Below are 12822 nucleotides of genomic sequence, written 5' to 3' on the forward strand. Positions count from 1 at the left end.
ATCCAACTCTTCCTTCAATTATATTGCAAGAGTTATCGTCGAAAGCATTGGATTTTGGTCCAGTTTTTTTTTACCAATGCGCGCTCGGCTCGTTTATTTATTTTTTGCTTCTGACCGGCTTCTTTCTTTGGCTCCAATCTTCCCTCGTTTTCAGCGCGATTTATAATATTGAAAATGGTCTTGCGGGTTACAAAAAACATTTCTGATAATTCCTGCGCACTTTTACCCAATTGGTGATTAAAATACACAAACTGGACCATCTCAAACGATAAGATCCTGCCTGGCATTTTCAAGAGTGTCTAAATAAATTTTCAGTGCATACAAAGTCAAATTCGTAGAACAAAGCATGTGCAAGGCAAAACTTACTGTAAATTTACCGCTGTTCACTGCATAAGCGCAAATAGGAATGCAGAACATTGTTGTGTTTTTGGTATTTGAATTATTTCTCACATGTCATTCTACTTTCTTTTACTATTTGTATGAATTAGTAAATATTATAAGCAACTATAATAAATTGCCCAGGAAAATACTAAACAAATCCTTCGCGATTAATATTTTCCACAAATGACGAAGTTGGCGAACGAAGTAGTAACAAATTGAAAAATATGCACTAAGGCAAAGTACGATAGGCATCCCAAAAAACAAATACTTGGTGAGACACCAATTCCATCATACCCTGGAGAAATACTCCACATTGATATATTTTCAACTGACAAAAAAAAATTTCTTACTTGCTGGCATCTCGCAAAATAATGGATGTAAAACCGTCCATCATCCAGCTGTTGAATTTATTGCGATAATAGAATAGACAAAACAGGGTTTTTGAGGTGGGCGAAAAAATTTCGTAAAAAATAACAGAAGATTAGGAAATAAGTTAACACCGCTTTGCACAGAAGAAACAATTCAAGCAGACCTGGGAACGTCTGTTCTTATTAGAGGGAGGGTGGTCCATAAGACAACCTCAAATGATTGTTGCTCTCAAGTAAAAATCACACTAGCAATTTAAGAGTTTAAGCGCACAACAATTTCCATTCATTGCTTCTTTTATTTTTACAGAATTGGACTTGCAATTCTACTAGTGTTAGGAGTAATCAATGGGCGGATTATCGACTACTCCCACTCCAAGTATATCCCGGTAATCGACGGAAAGGTACTGGTTTGGGAGCAACGTGATTTTCTGAAGCACTCAAACAATTTAACAGACCTCGCTAGCATAGCAGATGAAATAGTAAAATTAACCAAATTATTCCCTCAGTCGCACATGCGAAAACTGCTAGACGTGGATACAGAGCATATCAGAAATCTATTGTCCGTAATAAAAGTGCACTATAGAATGGCAAGAAGTTTAGACTTCTTGGATTCAGCACTCAAAGTAATAGCAGGCTCGCCAGACGCCTCTGATTTCGAAAAGGTAAGGTTGTCCGAGTCAAATTTAATTCATGCGAACAATAGGCAGGTAGTCATTAATACACAAACACAGGCACAAGTTAATAAACTCACCGACACGGAGAACGAAACAATTAAAGCTAAAAGAAATGAATTGGTTGACACACCGCATTTATATGAAACACTATTAGAAATAAATATAATACTAATAAATCAAATGTCAAATGGGTAAAATAAATCCCACAATATTTGACTACGATGATTTCAAATCAATTATAAATGAACACCCTGTCGAAAATCCCATAGTTAGCCTAACCGAAGCGTCTAAAATCAAGGTCATCCAGCCCGAGAACATTGTCCATATATTAATAGCGTATTCTAGGGTCAAGCTCATCTGCAAGAAAATCACCATCTTCTTGGTGGCACACCAACACGTTACACTACAGCTGCAAGATGATACTATAGCCGAATGCGACGATGACATTCTAGCGGTTAATGAATGAGTAACGACGACCTAGCCCGCCGTCTGCAAATTGGCAGCGCAAGACAACTGCGCACGCAACCACGCCACCTTAAGCCCATCACTCAAGTCGATGACGGCATTATCATTATCAACGAGCGTGCTGCCAAGGTCAGCACAGACGAAGGTCTAGAGATTACTACAAACGGGACACATCTCGTCACCTTCCTCTCTTCGGCCACAGTCAACGGCACAAAATATGTAAACCAGCGCGAGACGTTAACCAGATCACCAGGCGTGGCAGGGTCGCCTTTACTCAACAGCATCAGCTACGATCCAGTGCTAAGCATGCCCCAACTGCAGAGGATGAACAACCACAATCTGCGTGTCATCCAAAATTTCGAGGACGAATTTAAGGCCGCTGGGTCACATAAGATTTGGATTGCAGCAGGCATCATCCTCAGTGTCGTTGGCATTGGCTTTCTCATCGTTTGGAAAATTGTAAGGGGAAAGCAAGCATCGAAGGATGTACAGAAGGCCATTAACAGCTATAAAATAACCGAGAACGGTTAAAAGCTTGAGGGGGAGTAGTTAACACATACGAATTTCACTTCATATTTAGGTCATAAGAACACACTTTTGTTTATAAGAACGCAAGAATGTTTCAGTGCACTTTGCTTACACTGCTAACGCATGAGTTCAGTGCCCGGCCACTTGCCTATGTCGCAAGGGACAGTGTTGGCGTATGCTGATTCGGCTTGCCGGATATAGCAGCTGAGACGCCTAGCCTTTGGGTTCAGATCCAATTCAATGTTTCAATTCTAGTTTAGTTTTGTATCCAACTTTGTAAGAACAACTTCTTCAAATATACTGCTCCGACATTTGCAGTCATTAAACCGTTATACTAGTTTTTTCAATGCTGAGCCACAAGGCCAGTGATTTGAAAAGCTAGTTGCGTTCCGAACATAATCTACAAGGAATATAACCTTACCAATCTCAGCACTTTTGACGAGGATCTGAATATACAACATCAACATTTACAATTAAGAAATCAAGTAACTGGCGCCCAACCAACGAGAATCTACACCCTTAGAAAGGGTTAAAAACCTATGTCCCGTACTATGTAGGTTCATTACAAATTTTTTCAAATCATTGAAAGCTGAATTTAAATTAAACTGCTGAATACAGCAAAAGTGTACTGTGAATATATCAAGCCATTCTTAAAACAAGTAAGAGGTTCTAGTCGGGAGCTCCCGACTAGGGGATACCCTGAACCGTCTTATTCCAACACCAAATAAATTAATAAAAAAAAGTTCCCTTGGCTCGAACTCGCAACTGACCGCATTACTTGCTGTCGACTCTACTCAACAGCCACACCAGCAAAAAAAAAAAAAATAATACTTTCCCCGGTAGGGCTCGAACTCGCGACAGACCGCACCACTTGCTATGCCTCTACTCAGCAGCCACACCAACAATTACTTATGATAAAAAAGGAACTAAAATAACATTACAAAAAAAAGATGCAATTACCATGCTATTAGAATGCGAAGCAGACTCGCATGAATGTTTGTGTGTACATGTATACAGAAATTCTTAAAGCTGCTGCCCCATTCAATTGCGCAGTTGCATATAACTTTGGCTTTTCTTAACCGATCTTTATGAAATTTTCTACAGTATATCTAATTGTACCATAGAATATTTGTGTATTCTGAAAAAGTCAATTGCATTTAAATTGTGGTTTAAAATTTATTTATTTTATTTATTTATTTATTTATTAATGGTCGACAAAACGAGTGTCTTCCTCATTATTCAATAGAATATACAATAGAATTTTATGCTAAAAGCCTAGTTAAAGGATACAATTTTCTAAATAGCATCACCGACCGATGGAGGTGTTTTATTTGCCAGTCCGGCCAGCTGTGCCCCTTTTCACAGCTAATTTTGTCAGTGACGCTATTAGAGCCTACATCTAAGCAGAAGGTTGTAAGTAGGAAAAAAGTGTTTTCAAGTAGCATTAAAATAATCTTAATTTGCTATATTAATAAAGAAAATACAATAAATAGGAAAAATGAAAGTAAGAAGAATTGTTAATAAAGTAAAGCAATGTAAGTTAGATAAAGAGTGTTAAGTAGATAGGACAGAGAGAAAAGTAATGGGAAATCACCGACCCGGTGGGGGAAAAATTTTTCAGCCTGTCCGGCAAGCTATGCCCCTGCTCATAGCTGGGAATGGTCAGCGACTTCCCGAAGGTATCCTGAAAGCAACGATTTTATTAGGGGTAGAGACAGTTCGGTAGAGAAAACGTGATGCAAACTATTATAATTTTTACATAGCACGCGAAAAGGATTGTGCATAGCGTAGTCTGTTGTGCACGTAGATAGTAAAAAGGGGCGATAATTTCTGGTTGGTCTAGCCGGAACAGAGAATTGAAGACGCCCTAGCAGAAAAGGAGAATCTATGTCGCCAATAATCAACTTATGTAGAAGGACAACACCGAGAATTGTCCTACGGTTGGTTAACGACGGAAGGTTGAGAAGAAGCAGTCTGCTGGAGTAGGATGGCAACCGAAGATTAGGGTCCCAATTTAAACCTCGTAAGGCAAAAAGCAGAAATTGCTTCTGAACAGATTCAATACGATCCTGGCTGTTGTTATACTGTGGAGACCAAATGCAAGAGCAGTATTCAAGGATAGGGCGAACAAGAGAGATGTACAGAAGTTTTGTTATAAAAGGATCGTTAAACTCTTTAGACCATCGTTTAATGAATCCAAGTACACCTTTTGCCTCATTAACGATGGTATCTATGTGAAGATTGAAACAGAGTTTAGAATCAAAAATTACGCCTAGATCCTTAACTGTTAGTATACGTTGCAAAGGGATATTGTCGATTGTATAACTGACAAGATAAGGTGTAGTACGATTAAAAGTCATAAACATACACTTTGAACAGTTTAGATGCAATTGATTGGCCGAAAACCATAGTTGCATAGCGTTCAAATCGTCTTGTAGACGAGAATGATGTAGGGGATTAGTGTATGATAGAAAAAGTTTGACATCGTCCGCATACATGAGTACACGGGCATGTGATATGACAGAGGGGAGATCATTTATAAAAAGGGTAAAGAGTAAAGGTCCAAGATGACTACCTTGAGGAACACCAGAAGTAACGTGAACCCGTTTAGAGGTAGTCAGCCTCAGCATTACTCTTTGGGTCCTACCTTTTAAATAAGAATTAATCCAAAGCAGAAGAGACAGGGGGAAACCTATTCGGTCAAGTTTAAAAAGTAAAATGTCATGGTGCACAGAGTCAAACGCCTTACTGAAGTCAGTGTAAATGACATCAGTTTGCATTTTCGAAAGGAAAGCATCGTTTACCAAGGAAGTAAACTCAAGCAGATTGGTCGTAGTTGACCGATTCTTTACGAATCCGTGTTGAACAGGGGAAACAACTGATTTGCAGAAATGCTGCAAATTCGAAGTGATTATTTTTTCAAATAATTTAGGAATAGCGGACAGTTTTGCAATGCCCCTGTAATTTTGTATATCAGACTTCCCACCTTTCTTGTGAAGAGGAATGATATAAGATTCTTTCCAAAGAGATGGAAAGACAGAAGTTTCAAGGGATAGATTAAAAAGCTTTAGCAATGGATAAAGAAGGGAAGAACTACACTCCTTGAGAAGACAACTAGGAATATTGTCCGGCCCAGGAGAGTAAGAAGACTTTAAAGAGTTTATAGCTAATAGGAGAGAGTGTGAAATAATTAGAGGAGGTATATAACTTGCGGAAGAAATAGTATAAGGGTAAGCATTAGTATTAGGACAGACTGAAGAGTAAGTTGATTGGAAAAAATTAGCAAACAGGTTAGCAGAATCAGTGTCATTGCTAGCTTTATCCAAGCCAAGAAAAAAAGAAGATGGCAAACTTGAAGATTTACGCTTCAAGTTTACAAAATTATAAAACTGTCTCGGATTTCGGGAAAATTGTCTTTTACAACGTATTAGATAATTCTCATAGCATTGAGAATTAAGAAGAAAGAAGTTCGACTTGGCTATGGAATATTTAGCCAAGTCTGTACACGAACCAGACTTTTTAAACTTTTTAAAATATTTGGATTTTACATTTTTTAGATGTGATAATCTGGTAGTAAACCAGGGTGGTTTTGAAAAAGTAGCCGAAGGAATTGACTTAGGAATACACACATCTAAGAGGGAGATTAGGGTGATGTAAAAAAAATTAATAGCTGTATTCATATCAACTGAGTCATATAAGAAAGACCAATCGGTTGAATAAATAAGCTGATTCAGCAAAGAATAATTTCCTTTGCGAAAGCAATAGCGGGGCTTATTGGCTGATGAGCACGAAATGAGAGGATTACAATTTAGCATTGCAATCTCTAAAGTTGGATGATAGACATCCTCAGGAAGAGATAAAGGAGGGGACCTAGACACATTAGAAATAAGGTAGTCGTTAACAAATACAAGGTCAAGTGTTCTAGTCAAATGATTAGAAATTGAATTGATTTGAAACAACGAAAGATCAAGCATGCAGTCTATAAAATCGTGCTGTGCTGAGGGCACTAGATAATTTTTGGCAGTAAATAATGACCAAGAGATGTTGGGCAAATTAAAATCACCCAACACCATAAATAGGTCACTATCACGCACGTGTGAAGAAACTTCTTTAATACAAGTAATATGTTTCATATAAACTTGAATATCAGAAGAAGGTGGGACATAAGAGCATGTTACATAGACATTCCGTGTAGGAAAAGACACCTTAACTGAGACAATCTCAGCGTCAGTAGGCGTACTAAAACAGAAAAGTTCAGACTGGAGAGTGGCTTTAACGGCAATTAACACCCCACCACCTCGAGTCGGCCGATCATTTCGATACAAACTAAAGTTATTTGATAAAATCTCAAAATCAGATATGGTTGAGTTCAACCATGTTTCTGAAAATGCTATTATATCCGAATTGAAGGAAGTGCTGGCCATGAATAGATTTTTAAGTTTTGAAATAAGACCTCTAACATTCTGATAATGAATAAAGATTTGGTCAGAAGATGAAGCTAGTTTTTTGGGGCAGAAATGGTACCCTGTATTGAAGGGACTGGAAGGGTGACAGGCTGGTTACGCTTTTTAGGCTTGAACTCGTGAACAATCATGTGTGGAGGCCAAAATTTGGGATCACAAATGATTGGGAACATATCATGTGAAACATTTATTTTGAATGATGATATTTCACGAGGGGTGGAGAAATTAAATTTAGTTATTGACACGCTAGCAGAAGATTTGCTAGCAATATAGGCTGCCAATGACTCAGAAGTGGTGTCCGACGAAAGTCGAGACACAAAGACTTGCCTACGAGGGGCAACTACCGTTAAAGTAGGCGCTGGTGGGGCTGTAGGTAATACAGGGGTTGGGGGAGCTAGCGAGGCACAATGATTGTTTTTAACAATCTGGGCAAGATTGCGCGCAGGTCTACCTTTGCGGCCAGGAGCTGATGGGGCTGAGGCAGTTTGATTAATTGGGACGGGATCAGGTACGGGCTCTACTGGGACTAGTACAGGGGTTGAAACAGGGGTAATTGGACAGTCGCTTGGAGAAGGCGATAAAGACAACATTGGAGATACCTCCAAGTTGCTAGGAAGGGACAAGAAAGTAGTAGGTGTCTGAACAGACGTAGAGGGCAATTGCAAAAGTTGAGGCTCCAACCGGCGATTGGTTGGGGACTCAAATTTATATTTGCCAAGCAGCTCGAAACTCGAGTCAAAATTACTCGAGAGCTGCTTAGCCACATTATTTAATTTTAAGAATTGACTTCTCACAGAATTATACATTCTAGAGAAATCAATTTGCTTGTCGATGCATTCTGGGCACGACCAACGCAAGCCACCACAGCCCTTCTTGGCAATAGCAGCGATCTTGTCGCAATCACGCCCAGTGAGACCTGCACATTTAGCATGCATCATATTCTCACACAGCCAGCAATTAACAAATTGCGGCAGTGCAGAATCATCAGCCTGCTTGAACGTGCACGGTTTCTTACAGCACAACATAATTATTTAATGCGTATGCAAATTGCGAGAGCACAGAGCAAAACGAAAACGGTGCACAAGATAGAGCAAGTAAATACACAAACAAATTGTTTGGAGCAAAAAGCAATAGAAAAAGTTTGCGAGAGCGCGATGCACAAGCAGAAAGTATGCAGCGAACACACGCACAAACAAGTGTATGCACAGGGGAGCACCAAAGCAAAAGAATCAAAACAGGCAATAACAACAACACGGAGCTGATGCCGCGTTTTATAAAATGTAATAATTAACAGACTTACGCTGCACAACAGATAACACTTTGCACAGTTTATTAAAGCTTCTTAAATAAAGCACCGAAAAATGCAAAATTTTGAAATAAAAAGCAGGATAAAAGCGCAAAAATATATAAAAATCTTGGAGCACAAGTAAAACACGTCAATCACTCTCAACTGAGAACTCTCTCTGGTTGGCAATAAAAGTTGGGTTATTAACTTATAGCTCTGGGGGGATAGCGGGAAGGTGGCGAAAGGTATGAAATGAAAGATAATTGAAATATCTATAATATTCTAGAAGCAACATATCACGTTTGGTGGTTCTAGCTCTTATTATTTACCCAATTTGCCAAAAAAAACAGGACGTTGATATCGATTTTTATCGATTGCTTGGAAACGAAGTAAGTTATCGATTATCGGAAGCAAACTCGATCTGCGCGGGAGCTAGGAGCATCTACATCTAAAATTTAAAGTCTCTAGCTCTTATAGGTTCTGAGATCCTTTGACTCATACATACGGACGCACGGACGGACGGACAGACAGACGGACATGGCTAGTTCGACTCGGCTATTGATACTGATCAAGAATATATATACTTTATATACATACATTTGGATTTTACACAAATACAATATACCCTTATACCCATTTTTAAAGGGTTCAGGGTATAAAAATAATAAAAAACAAGTAAGAGTTCCTAGTCGGAAGCTCCCGACTAGAGGATACCTTGAACCCTCTTCTTCTAACATCAAATGCATATACATATATATTCTATTTTAGAAGCTATATGTCAAGTTTGGTGACTGGTAGCTCTTATTATTTACCAAAATTGCCCAAGAAACAGGATATCGATATAGATTTTTATCGATTGCTTGGAAACGGAGTAAGTTATCGATTATCGGAAACAAACTCGATCTGCGCGGGAACTAGGAGCATCTACATCTAAAATTTCTCTAGCTCTTATAGGTTCTGGGATCCTTGCGTTCATACATACGGACAGACAGACAGACGGACATGGCTAAATCGACTCGGCTATTGATGCTGATCAAAAATATATATGCTTTATGGGGTCGGAGAAGCTTACTTCTGCCTGTTACATACATTTGGATTTTGCACAAATACAATATACCCTTATACCCATTTTTAATGGGTTCAGGGTATAAAAAAATTGAATGTACAATCAAACCGTTCTTTCTTTTTTTAATCCATCGGTTCTTAATTAATTCAAAAAGGTATAACATTTCAAAATCAGATGACAGTTACCCGATATATTAAAAAAATATCATCAAAAAAGTATTGATCTTTTTTTTTTTTGAGAAAAAACGTGCTTTTTCTGTCGAATTGGATCAAAATTTAGATTTTCTGTTTTTAATACCAATCGATTGTGCTGATCCTTAAGATGCCGAAGTGGTTTCGTGACAACGTGGCAAACCCTCTCATTATTTCATATGAATTTGTGCGCATTGTTGCTTGTGCGGAAACATGCACACACAAGCATTTAAACGGTACATAGAAATATTTAGTGGGCATTGAGAGCACTGAGAGTACGCCAAAGCAGTTTTCTTTAGTTAGAGTGAGATAAAAAAAGCATCGATGCCTTTCTATCACACAAATCATATGTAGTTCTTACTCTCTTGATCTCTCAGCAAGTGAGCGTGTCGCGGATCCGAACAAACGAAGTCGAGGTTGGGTCAGATGTCAACAATTTTCAATGTCCATATGAATTGTACTAGTTATCTCATCTATATGTTCCTTTGTTAGTGCTTTTTCAAAAACATTAATTGGCTCTGCTCTAATAGGATCCAAGTTTATGGTGCCGCATGAGTAAGCTTGGTATCGGAACCGCTTGTCTATTGGCGTTGCTGCTAGTACAGTTGCTTCGTTCTCAGTATTCAAAATACTTAATTTTAGATCCGCTAACGCGTACGAGACAAATATAGTGCTTCCATTTGTTGCGGGTATTGAAACAGTTTGACAATCTACCAAAAAGTGATCGCTTGCTTATTGAAATATCGATACATTCCTTCGGTTTGTATCGATATGTCGATTTTATTTAACTTAGTTACAGATGCACTTAGTTATAGATAACTAATAGCCTCTGTCCACTGGTTTATGAAATGTCACATTTTCAAATTTCACATATTGGTGTTCCACCGGTTGTCGGTAACATGTGAGTGGCAAAAGTACCGCTTCTTTAAATAAACAGCTGATCGAGTTTCTTTAATTTACATAAGCGCCGTAAAGTTTTTCTCCCAAAACTCAAAAATTACGCATTAAGGGCTCCATTTTAGGTACTCTTTTCGAGATTTCGCCATGTTAAATGTGGGATTATTTTAATATTAAATTTCTTATTTAAAGTTGCCGCTTGCATCGTTGCTATATCAGCTGTTTATGGTTATGATACTTTCACACTTTTCACAACATCGATAAATATCTCGATTAATCATCGTAAAAAAGACGAAATGTTCGCGGCGAATTTACACATTTTTTAAAAATGTGCCTTTTTTGAAAGATGGGTGAAATGTGTTTTCTTATGGGGAAACGCACAGGCCGCATTTCACACATTTTGCAAAAATGTCACATTTTCAGAAATGTGTAAGAAATGTGTTCAGTGGACAGAGGCTATAACTCTAACAGCGGATTTGCTGAAATTTAAATTAAATTTTTTCAAATCTTATAAAAGTTATTTTTTTCTAATGTGTGTTAAGTATAGGAGGGTTGAGCAAAGTGCCTTGTTGAGCACTCTCGACTCTAATTCAATTAGGGTTTTAGGTTTGAGAACTTTCTGTTGCATTCAACACATTGTCGGAAAGAAAAGATCCTTCTCCACGTAATTCCATTGAGATATTTAAATTTGCCTGTAATATCGATGTCGAACTGACTTACAGTATAAAATAGTATTATTGATAAAGGTACGTTATACAAGTTAACTATCCTGATTTTGAAATCATGAATACATTTTGCAATATTTATTCTTAGGTTCCCTAAGCAGTGTGCCCGATGCCACATGTAATACAGATGACTTTGACTGTGAAAACGAAAGCGTACAAGATCGGCTCGGCATGGAGGCTATCGCCACTTTGCATCGTCAACTAGATGACGACGATAATGGAAATATCGACTTGAGCGAATCGGATGATGTATGTAAATTAACTGCCACTTTTTAGATTTGATCTTATCATTTATTGTTTAAAATAGTTTCTTCGCGAAGAATTGAAATATGACTCCGGTTATGAAAAACGTCAAAAGGCATTTCACTTTAATGATGATATGCATATTTCAGTTAAAGAGCTATGGGATGCTTGGTTACGCTCAGAGGTACATAATTGGACCATTGAGCAAACCACTGATTGGTTGGCACAGTCAGTCCAACTACCGCAGTATGTTGACCTTTTCAAATTACACAAGGTTACCGGTGCTGCTTTACCAAGGTAGGTATTGTTTTTGCATAGAAATTGCATAATAATAACTTGCTCGGAAATTTGCTTGTGTTTAAAATTGTGCATTATTCATATTCAACCGCAAAAAACGAAGAATGATTCTTGACGGTGCAACTAACTGCGTAATACTTGTTCGCTGCCCCAAAGTCTAAAAGAATATCACCCAAATTTATAGCGATGTAACGAAAATTCCGGATTGCCATGCTTTCAGCAAGCGTAGCCGTTGCTGACGCAGGGAAATGAGCGTGTATTTCATATTACAAGTCTCGAAGTGTCGGTGATTAAAAGGCACACAAATATATACAAATTACGCAATTGCCTGCATGCGCCGTCACTTCCTCGAGGTTTCGTCGTCGCTGGCGAGATTGCAAGAGTTCAGAGACAGTCCAGTAGCCGGGTCTCTGAAGATTTAGTGCTTTAGGGTTATTCCAATTGCAGGATTACTGGAGTATAAGTTTGTGGCTTGAAGCTCCCACTCGCTGGCCTCGTTGCTCAGCAATAAAATAATTATAATGTAGCTTTTGCCAGCAGTTGGCAAGCCGACTAAGCATAAGCTATAACGCTGCTCTTGCGACACAGTCAGTTTACAAACGCTGACCATTTCGATCATAGCACTGGGTACCAAGAATCCGCTGTGTCAGTATCATGCGCGCAACTGTTGGACAATGTTCTGGTTGACAACAAATTATCAAACTGTTGCGTTCGAGAGGCACTCGTTAACTACTCTGCCTTTTGAAACATGGCTGTTCCAATTTATACTAACCACTAATATAAGCCACAATTTAAATGCAATTGTCATTTTCAGAATGTACAAATATAGTCAAATAAAAACTACTGTTAATTATTTCATTAAGATCGGTTAAGAAACACACGGAAGTTATTAAAGAAAGGATTTCTGTATACATATACACACACACATTCATGCCCGTCTTCTTTGAAATCTATCGACAGCATTGCAATTGTCATTGTATTGTTTTCGGTACTGCTATTTTAATTCGTTTTTTCTCATTAAGGCCCACTTATTGGTGTGGCTGTTGAGTAGAGGCGGTCGCAAGTAGTGTGGCCGGTTGCGAGTTCGAACACTACTAATTTTTTTTTTAATTTATTTTTATTACTACCAAAGCAATCGAGCGCGTATAGCGAGCTGCATTTGGTGTTGGAAGAAGGGGGTTCAGGCTTCCCTAGCCTTAATTATTATTTTTTTTTTAAAGTAGGATGCCCCTATTCAGG

At 38.4% G+C, this 12822-nt stretch overlaps 1 protein-coding gene across 4 annotated transcripts in view; it reads left to right on the forward strand.

Annotated features, from left to right (window-relative positions):
- LOC115768254 (stromal interaction molecule homolog) overlaps positions 1–11759 on the forward strand; it is a 143062-nt gene extending 131303 nt beyond the window's left edge. For 2 of the 4 annotated variants that reach the window (XM_030712783.1, XM_030712782.1), the window contains exons 3-5: positions 11132–11292; positions 11351–11583; positions 11687–11759. In XM_030712783.1, the coding sequence (XP_030568643.1) occupies positions 11132–11292; positions 11351–11583; positions 11687–11744 (452 nt within the window). In that variant the 3' untranslated portion in view covers positions 11745–11759. Of the gene's footprint in view, positions 1–1056; positions 1569–10847; positions 11065–11131; positions 11293–11350; positions 11584–11686 lie in introns of those variants that run through there. The other 2 variants (XM_030712785.1, XM_030712784.1) reach the window with 2 other exon arrangements.
- The last annotated feature ends 1063 nt before the right edge of the window (positions 11760–12822 follow it).

The sequence above is a fragment of the Drosophila novamexicana genome, unplaced genomic scaffold (genome assembly GCF_003285875.2).
Source record: "Drosophila novamexicana strain 15010-1031.04,08,12 unplaced genomic scaffold, DnovRS2.1 tig00001740-arrow-arrow-pilon, whole genome shotgun sequence".
Classification (NCBI taxonomy): domain Eukaryota; kingdom Metazoa; phylum Arthropoda; class Insecta; order Diptera; family Drosophilidae; genus Drosophila; species Drosophila novamexicana.